Here is a 10,608-nt window from a genome sequence, read left to right as displayed (position 1 = left end):
ACTTCTCTTCCAAGTTTGTCCTCGTCATATTCTGGATCTGAGCGCACAGAGCAGTTCCTGCTGCAGGCCTGGATTGGAAGTGAATTTTAAATGAGAGAAGTGGGGGAGGGAGAGGAAAAAGGATGGGGGTACTCCCCCCCCCTTTTTTTTTTCTATCTTTTTTTTTTTTTTACAAAGAGGGAGGGGTGTTGTGGGGGAAATGCTCGGCGGACCGTGAAGCATAACAGCCAGAAGCAGGACAAAGACGCGCAAAACTGGGACAGACAGACTGCAGCGGAGACAAAGTCTTCTCCTAACTGGAAGGGAATAAAAGAGACAAACTTTGGATGGAAGTTAAAATAAAGAGTTGAAACCACTAAATAGATGCGTTTAAGTGCGAGATCTGGTCAACCTCGGAGCAGGCTGCGCGTTTTGGAGAGTTGGAGTGGACGCGCTTCCGGAGATGACTTTCTTTCTTCTTGGTGATTTTCCTGAGTCAGATCCTGACTTCCGACAGGAGGCAACAGACTTGGTGACACTGGGATCTCCTCTGTGAGCTCCAGTCTGTTTTACGCATCTTGACTCGCCCCTAAATGTTCTTGTCACCGACCTGAAACTTTCCGAGCCAAGAAGCATGAGATGTGGGCGCGCTTCGCTGGCTCTCCTCCTCCCCTGGCTGCTGCTGCCGCTGCTGGGCACAAGCTTGGACGCCCAGCTCATCTGCTGGCAAGCGCTCTTCCGGTGCCACGGCGAGCCCGAGTGCGAGCTCGCCTACAACCAGTACCTGGCGGCGTGCGAGGGGAACCTCCGGGGGACCAGGAGGCAGTGTCCGAGCCACTGCATCAACGCGCTCATCAGGCTGAACAGCACGCGCAGCGGGCCCGACCTGGAGACGTGCGACTGCGCCAAGGACCAGGACTGCCACAGCTCCAAGCGGGCCATCGAGCCGTGCCTGCCCCGCAGACACCCGAGCGACGCCGGGGGCATCGGCTGCATGGAGGCCCGCCAGCGCTGCGAGGAGGACAGCGGCTGCCACACCTCCCTCACCGCCTACCTGTCACACTGCGGACAGCTGTTCAACGGCAGGAAGTGCTCGTCCAAATGCAAAGCCACCATCCAGCAGATGCTGTTCATCCCGAACGGCATGCTGCTGAACCGCTGCGTGTGCGACGGCGAGGAGAGGCCCTTCTGTGAAGTGGTCAAGGAGAACATGAGCAAACTGTGCTCCATGGGAGACCACAGCGTCTCGGACCAGCCTGAGCTCGATGACTTCTATGAGGATGAGGACTATGATCCCAGCAGGGAGGAGGGTTACACCGAGAGTTGCTCTGATTCCCACAGGTTGTCCAGCTGCATGGTGCTCCTGCTCCTCGGGGTTTTATTCTGAAAGGATGTATGAATGAACACCTGGGAGCAGCCCCAAAATGTTTAGAGATAGATGCACCAACCTTCTCCTCTCTCACTGCTGAGCCCGGCTTTCTCACTTTTTTGAGACAGAGGGTAGTGCAATGGTTAGTGCTGACTCTGCACAGGCAGTTTGCTCAGTGTTTTCTCCAGGAATCCACAGAAGCAGAGAGCAGCTCCTCTGCTCCCGACTGCAGCAGAAACCTCTTCAGGTGACAGGAAGTGAGCTGAACCACACTCATTTCGTGTGCCTGCTCGTGTTTATTTGGTTTGATGTCTGTGCTACTTAAAAGCGTGGCTTTATTAAGACTTTAGGCAAACATCGGACTCATCCAGCCTCTGTTTGCTCTGCTCTCCATTTCAGAGGCCTCAGCATTGTTGCCGTAACCACACTTCAAATATTTGTGGGGAAAACAGTCCCGAGGACAGGCGAGGGTGTGGGATGGAGTACTTAAAATGAACTGAAGCGCCTCTCTAGCTGTTCTGTTCCCCTCCCCCACCGGGGACTGTTTTATTGGACTTTTCCTGAGACCACCACCCTAATCCCACCCCTCGTCTTCCTCTCTACAGCTTCCCCCCCCCCCCCCCCCCCCCCTTAAAAGCCTTTAAAGACCCCTAGCTTTATGTTGCTTTCACACTTGCCACAACACTTTCAGGAGAACCTGTCAGCTGCTGGTGTGGATGGATCCACATTTCATACCTGCTCTGACTCAACTGTTTCCTTTAGTGACAGCACAGTTTGTGTAGAAGAAGAAAAGGGGTTACTTGCCTTAAAACCCGTGCCTTGAAATGTTTTACTGTGCATTTTGAGATTAAGTGAGTTAAGAGTATTAATGTTAATAGTTAACTATTTGAATGTCTGCATCACCAGTTCATTGTGTCAGACCAGCATCCTTCCAGTCTGATCTCATTCTCGCTCCATAACCAGGTCAACAACAACAACAAGAAAAAAACAAATGTTATTTGTCACTTGAACTGAAGTCTTGAATAAAGCTGTTTATTGTTAAATTATGAAGCTATAGAATATGAAGTATGTGTTTTACAATCATATGCAGTAAAAGTAGTGCGTAAATGTGTTTTATGTAGCTCAGTTTTGGCCCACTAAAGCAGTTTTCTGTTTTTGGTCTCTTTTGTAGAAAAGCAGCAGCTACATGACAGAGACACTTCTAAATGGGTTTTACAATAAAATGTTTATGATCTATATAATTGTCGTTATGTGATTTATTGACAATTTAACGATGAAAACGTAGAAGTCTGTGTGACCTTTTCTTTAAAACTTGAGCTGTTATTTAACCGTCTGTTTATTAGTCAATTACACCTCCTTTATATCCAGTTTAGTTTTCAAAGCTACAACTACACCATCTCCGAATATTTCAGCCTGATGGCTTTGTTCCAGTAATACTTTAAAGAACCCAATATTTGCGTAAACCGTGTGATAATTCTTTGTAAAGAATACTGCATACAGTACAAGACTTTTTTTTACAATATTCATTCAACCTTTATTTATACAGGTTAGTCCCATTGAGCCTCGGGGACTCATTTACAAGAGAGACCTGAATCAAGAATGATGACAACAGTGGACAAACGACAACAATAGACAATCATAAAGGATGCATACATTTATTATTATTATTTTTTTTAACAAATGAAAATAAAATGGTAATTAAAAGGAAAAGTAGCAAAGAAACAGCTAGATTGTAAGGCGGAGTAGAATACTAAAAACAGGAACATGTCTGCATTGGTTTTACAAACCGGATTCCAAAAAAGTTGGGACACTAAACAAATTGTAAATAAAAACTGAATGCAATGATGTGGAGGTGCCAACATCTAATATTTTATTCAGAATAGAACACAAATCACAGATCAAAAGTTTAAACTGAGAGAATGTATCATTTTAAGGGAAAAATCTGTTGTTTCCAAATTTCATGACGTCAACAAATCCCAAAAAAGTTGGGACAAGTCCATTTTTACCACTGTGTGGCATCCCCCCTTCTTCTTACAACACTCAACAGACGTCTGGGGACAGAGGAGACCAGTTTCTCAAGTTTAGAAATAGGAATGCTCTCCCATTCATGTCTAATACAGGCCTCTAACTGTTCAATCGTCTTGGGCCTTCTTTGTCGCACCTTCCTCTTTATGATGCACCAAATGTTCTCTATAGGTGAAAGATCTGGACTGCAGGCTGGCCATTTCAGTACCTGGATCCTTCTCCTACGTAGCCATGATGTTGTGATTGCTGCAGAATGTGGTCTGGCATTATCGTGTTGAAAAATGCAGGGTCTTCCCTGAAAGAGATGACGTCTAGATGGGAGCATATGTTGTTCTAGAACCTGAACATAGTTCTCTGCATTAATGGTGCCTTTCCAGACATGCAAGCTGCCCATGCCACAAGCGCTCATGCAACCCCATACCATCAGTGATGCAGGCTTCTGAACGGAGCATTGATAACAACTTGGACTATCCTTGTCCTCTCTGGTCCGGATGACATGGCATCCATTGTTCCATAAAGAACTTCAAATCGTGACTCATCTGACCACAGAACAGTCTTATATTTTGCCACACTCCATTTTAAATGACCCCTGGCCCAGTGCAAACGTCTGAGCTTATGGAGCTTGCTTAGAAATGGCTTCCTCTTTGTACTGTAGAGTTTCAGCTGGCAACGGTGGATGGCACGGTGGATTGTGTTCACTGACAATGCTGTCTGGAAGTATTCCTGAGACCATTCTGTTATTTCCTTGACTGGCATTCCTGTTTGAGGTGCAGTGACGTTTAAGGGCCCGGAGATCACGAGCATCCAGTAGAGTTTTACGGCCTTGACCCTTACGCACAGCGATTGTTCCAGATTCTCTGAATCTTTTGATGATGTTATGCACGGTTGATGATGTTAACTTCAAAGTCTTTGCTATTTTACGCTGGGTAACACCATTCTGGTATTGCTGCACTCTTTCTGCGCAACAATGGTGGAATTGGTGATCCTCTTACCATCTTGGCTTCTGAGAGACACTGACACTCTGAGAAGCTCTTTTTATACCCAGTCATGTTGTCAATTGACCTAATTAGTGTTAATTGGTTTTCCAGCTGTTCGTTATTCTCAATTTCCTTTTTCCAACCACTTATTGCTACTTGTCCCAACTTTTTTGGGGATTTGTTGACAATGTGAAATTTTGAATCAACATATTTTTCCTTTAAAATGTTACATTTACTCAGATTAAACTTTTGATCTGTCATCTATGTTATATTACGAACACAATATTGACATTTGCCATCTCCACATCATTGCATTTAGTTTTTATTCACAATTTGTTTAGTGTCCCAACTTTTTTGGAATCCGGTTTGTATATAGTAGTATAGTATAGTAATATAGTATCCTAATATACTGTGTTTTTTGGCCTATAAGTTGCGGGGGGGTTACATAATTTGCATGTCCTGCAACTTATAGGTCGAATTAATGTATTTTTGGACACCCCCCCCCCCCCAATATTTATAAACCATTTTTTGGCTGAGATGACTGTTTTCATTCATTATGACTGAAAATAAAGAGCAGTACCACTTTCAGCCACTTGATGGCAGCAGAGTAGTAGTAGCAGCAAGGCATGCCGTTGTATCATGTAATAGATAAACGTGGGTATAATGACAAACTCAAAAAAGTTCAAGACAAAAACAACTCGACTTTCCATCCATCCATTATCTTTACCCGCTTATTCCATTTTGGGTCACGGGGGTCGCTGGTGCCCATGTCCAGCAATCACTGTGCGAGGGGCGGGATACACCCTGGATGGGTCACAAGTCCATTACAGGGCCACATAGAGACAAACGAGACAAACAACCGTTCACTCTTTCACTCACACCTAGGGACAATTTAGAGTTACCAATCAGCCTAACATGCATGTTTTTGGTCTGTGGGAGAAAACCGGAGTACCCGGAGAAAACCCACGCATGCACGGAGAGAACATGCAAACTCCACCCAGAAAGGCCCCTGGACCGGGTTTGAACCAAGGACCTGCTCGCTGAGAGGCAGCAGCTCTACCAGTTGCGCCACCGTGCTGCCCACAACTTGACTTTATTTATTATAATTTACTTTATACTTTATTGTTTTTGTCTTGAACTTTTTTGAATTTACCATGTCCTGGATGACTGAGAATCTTCACCAGCTATTAATGACACAATTGGCTTGCCTTAAAGGCAAACCTACATTCTGCTCACTGTTGGGAGCAAGTTGAACCAGCTGCACCGCCCTGACAAAATGCAGCTAATTTGACCATTAAAGTGCATTTATTAAGTAAAAGTTCAACTGAGACACACCTTTACTATAATTTCGAGAAACCACATAATTGTTTAGGTGCTTTTCTTGTTAAATTTCGAAGAAATGAGCAGCGTTCCTCCTTATTTTTTTCTTCCCTCTGTGCGCTCCCGGAGCACCAAGGCAGCAAAACTATTTTTGAAATTCAGCAAATTTGATCATTAAAGTGCATTTTTTAAAGGAATAGTTCAACTGAGCCACACCTTTGCTATAATGTCAAGCAAACAATATTTTATAGGTGTTTATCTTGTTAAATTTGCACAGCGACTCGTCGTGTGCACACGTTTACTTCCGCGTATTGGCTTTTGAAATACAACAGATTTGACCATCAAAGTGCATTTATTAAGCAAAAGATAGACTCCAACACACATTTACTATAATTTCCAGCAAACAAGTAATTGTTTTTAAGTGTTAATCTGGTTAAATTCTTGTTAAAGTCCTCCCGTGCATGCTCCCGCGGCCGCCATTTGGCAGCTCATCGATTTTTGGCACATCGGCCCACTTTTCCAGGTTGTCAGTGGTGACGCGAAACAAACGCGACGCGTCAGCAGTGAGGCATAATAAATGTAACGTATATGGTGAAGCGACATATTTATGGATTTTCCCACTTTTTTAGACATACTTGGACTGATGCTACTTAAAGGGCGGTGTGACGTGTACGGCGGAAAATATAGCAGTATTTTTTATTTATTTAGAAATTTATTCATTCCATTAAAAACAAAATAACTATATACGATAGAAAACAAAACAAAAAATATATATACATATATACATGTATATATATATATATATATATATATATATATATATATATATATATATATACACACACACAATCAAAAAATAAAATGAAAGGCAGCAGAAGAAGAATAAATCTTATAATATCAGCCCCTTTTTTCCCACAATATATTCAAACAAAAGTAATTTACAAACTAATTAGTAATAGTCTTTAATCAGTCTTTATTCAAGTGTTTATTTCCAAACCCAAGACCTTGGTGCAATTTATGATTTACAGTTAGTTACCACTGGTTGGCTGCAGGATCAATTCTCGGCTGTGGCCTTTTCCTATGGAGTCTACATGTCTTCGTCGTGCGTGTGGGTTTCCTTCCACAGTACACAAACGTATGTTAGGGTAATTTGCTACTCTAAGCTACAAGGTGGGAGTGTAAATGCTTGTATCAGGGTTGATCTTTGTCTCCATGTGGCCCTGCAATGGACTGGGAATCTTTCCACATGTACAGAAGAACGTATTCTTGTTAAATGTCATTCAGCATTTCCACTATAAGCGCTGCATGTGGGAGCGCTTTCTCTGTCTAATACTTAAGGGATTAGTGCGGTGTAATTGAAACCTGGTGAGGAATTTTAAGTGTCTCATTGCTCAAACTCTGTTCCTTGAAAACAAATGATGCTATCAAGACTGAGAGAGAAGACAGAGAGGGGAAAAAACTTAAGTTGTGATTTAAAGCATTTGAGCTTTTCTTTTTACATATTTGCTTTACAGTCTTTACAAAAGGCTTGACTGGTTATGACCTGCTTCAAAAGCAAGCAACCATTTGGGCCTTGTTTCCACACTTAACTAAGGTATTTATAAGTCATTAACAAATTGTAAAAAGAGTCTTTTGGCACTGGCGCTCCGTGTGAGCTGCCCACCTGCTCTGTAGTCGCTGCCCAAATGGTACGAATGTAAAACTGGCAAGAGCAGAGAATTAATGAGCACGTTGAGCAAATATAAGTTTGTTAGTTAATGAGCAGCAGATTCTTACACCTTTAGGTCCTGAGCAAACATCGGAAAATCCAACAGATTTTCTTTGTTTCATTCACTTAATTTCTTCAGAACGTCTAATTTCAGAGATTGACAAAAGAGAGGTGTGTGTGTGTGTGTATAGAGGTTTTTTTCTTCTCAGGCAGGAAAAAAAAAATCTGATAGGAATTTTTTTCGCCTCCAACATGTGTCCAGTTAACCACTGTTTTTGTCTGTCCAAACAGGTCTCACTTGGAAATGAGTCTTTGAGGCTCAATGTGATTTATCTGTTTAAACAAAGGTTGAATGTGTGTGTGTGTGGGGGGGGGGGGGGGGGGGGGGGGGGGGGGAAGGGGGGGGTTACAACTAAAGTGCAACGTTTTTCTTGTGTTTTTGCCTCAAGTCCAGTCCTTCTTAATCACAGCCATGCATCAGTTTCTCCAAAACAACCAGCCTACCACCCCCTTCCTCTAATGCTTCTTGCCCCCCCTCCATTCACCCAATTCTGGGAGCAGAGTCAAAACAAACATGAGCAGAGAAGCCTTGGGGAGTTGAGTGTTTTGAGTGGGGTTGGGGGTTACAGAGGCAGCAGCATGCTGGAGCCCATTTTCTAAATTATCTTTATTCAACATTTCTTTGAAACAACCCTCAGCCCCACACTTTTGGCTTTAAAGTGGGGGTGACCCTGGGGGATTTTAGAGTTCTTGTCTCTTTTAGGTACACAATGTTCCATTTATGATAACCATTAGACTTGAGTAAATGGCTGGCCTGCTCCCTGCATGGGGGGATCCTGGAGTCAAGGGATTCCAGCCTATTTGGGTACGACACACAGGGACACCTCTTTACTGGAGATAGACAGCAGTACCTGTCCAAGCAAAAGGGAAGTGGGACTCTGGACATTTTTGGACATCCAGCAAAATGGAGGGCAATCTGAGCCATTAGCCATAAGGCTGTGATTCAGAGGAAAAGCTGGGTGAATTTTTGGAGAATGGAGCGGCGGCGGGTTTAGTTTTCCATCTCAGAACCTCCATCTCTGGACTGCGTTACTGGAAGGGTGTTCAAAACACTTTTTAGGAGCAATATAAATTGGCAGGACTCCCAGAAACAAGCAACAAAGAAATCACAAGGGTCACAAATGTAGCCAAAGTTTTCCTGGCAGTAATGTGCTCGTGCTGTAATTAAAGCAAAGAAGCTGAGCCAAATGTACGTGCACCAGCAGCCACACATGACCCGATGATCCTCTGTCGTGAAGCTTCAAGGTTCAGGACTGAGCTGCTGTCGGTTTTACTGGGCAAAAATGAATCTTGTGCACCTGGCATGACAGACAAATATGCTTGAATTTTTACTAGTTTTAGTTTTTGAGACACACAAATTCAAAGTGGTAATCTGAATTGAAGGATTTGTAACAAATAATAATAAAAAGAAACAATAATTTTAAGTCCAAAGTTCTCTTGAAGTGTACCAAGATCAACAAACCCAAGATTTCCCATCATACAGACCAGCTGACTTCTCTGACATATGTGTGTAACAGGTGTGCAACATTTGTAAGATCTTTCCCAAGGAGACATGAGGTTGTTGTTGCTGCCATATTTGTTTTAACCAGGAACCAAACCTGACATAGGACACAGAAAACCTCCAATCATCAGTGTATTAATGATCAAATGAGTAACAGTGAAGTGAAAAGTTAAACCACCACTTCAGTGTTCCACACATATGGACATGATCAATTTAACGATTTTAAACTTTTATGTAACAAACGTGCAAGTCCTTACATCACTGGTTTCCTGCACCAGAGCAGTGATGTAATAATTGTAGAGGACTGTTGACTTTTGTTGCCACGAAGAATTTGCTTTTGAATGTGCTCTTGGTTGAAAACCAGATAATTCCATAATCTGAACAGGAAACGAGTGACAGTCTATTTGGATTGTTCGTTCATCTTCTCACATGCACAATTTGTAGGAGTCAGAGTTGTTCAATGACTTTAATTTCTGCTAGTTGGTTTGATGGTCTCCATATATTTCAACTTTAGTGTTGCATTGTGTTTTTATTTTCCAGGACATCCCACTGAGTAAATGAATAAATATCACAGATAAAATTAATAACTGATTCAAGTTATACCTCTGCTTGTGCCTATGTCTTGCAGCATGGGAGAGACTTTCTGTGCCTGTTGTCCCGACAAACAAATTACCAGTAGGGCTATTCAACAAAACTGCACAGGGGGCCACAGTTTCTGAAAGCCAGCAGCTCAGCCGCCAGACATCCAGCAATTAAAGTAAATAATATAGTAAACAATTATAGTAAATACACCAAGTTTTATAATGATCTGTTACTTTTGACATTTGTTTGTTTTATTGCATTGAATCATGAATGCAATAAGCAGAACCCAAAACCCACACGCAGAACCCCCCACCAAAAAAAATTTAATGAACGAATTGGTGGGCCAGACTAAAGTCACCCACAGGCAGGAAGTGGCCCACGGGCCGCCAGCTGAAAAGCCCCGATGAGACTAAAATACAAGTGATCACTTTGTGCTGCTGAAAAAGAAACAACTCACATTTCAAGAGATGTCAATTTTATTTTTCATTAAAATTGTCATGTAAATCATTTTCTTTAATAAATAATTATAAAACAACAGTTTGGAAATTAAAAAAAAAATCTAACTACTGAAATGTAAATTTATTACTGTACACTTTTCTAATTTGACTCCCATCCCACATATTTTCCCCCAAGTTGCCTTAAAAAAATCTGTTCCCAAAGTAAACGTCCCTTTTTTTAAGCACTTTGCCGTCTTGAAATTTAAACAGTGAAGACACAACAGTGAGAGTTAACAGCACGCCACTCAGTGGCTTTTTACAGTGCAGCGGACGCCCAGCTCTCAATGGTTTTCATGAGCGTGTTAAACCTGGTTTCGTTTAAACACAGAACCAAATGTAAAGCAAATGCAGGACCAGTGTAAACAAGGCCGAACCTGCAGCTCCAGTCAGGACTCCCATCAGCAGAGAGGGTAAAGGCAGTGGAGAGGCGGTGACTGGTGAAGCAGTATATACATGTTTGCACAGAGCCAGTACAAGTTTGAGCTTTCCAAACGTTAAAACTCAGATTTCAGCAGTTTTTAGGTGTACTGAGGAACTTTTGAATATCAGTCTCAGTTTAACTGATTTACCATGACAGTGTGGTTTTGTCA

The 10,608-nt window shown here is 42.5% G+C and overlaps 1 protein-coding gene across 1 annotated transcript; it reads left to right on the top strand.

Moving 5' to 3' along the window:
• The first annotated feature begins 613 nt into the window (after nt 1-613).
• Nucleotides 614-1,453, top strand: LOC119426448 (growth arrest-specific protein 1). The gene has a single exon (XM_037694013.1). The coding sequence runs from the start codon at nt 614-616 to the stop codon at nt 1,364-1,366; it is 753 nt and encodes a 250-aa protein (XP_037549941.1). The 3' UTR covers nt 1,367-1,453.
• Nucleotides 1,454-10,608: the final 9,155 nt, after the last annotated feature.

The sequence above is a fragment of the Nematolebias whitei genome, chromosome 2 (genome assembly GCF_014905685.2).
Source record: "Nematolebias whitei isolate Nwh7 chromosome 2, NemWhi1, whole genome shotgun sequence".
NCBI classification, from domain to species: domain Eukaryota; kingdom Metazoa; phylum Chordata; class Actinopteri; order Cyprinodontiformes; family Rivulidae; genus Nematolebias; species Nematolebias whitei.
The sequence above is the reverse complement of the archived record's forward strand: the minus strand, read 5'-3'. Positions and strand labels throughout refer to the sequence as shown.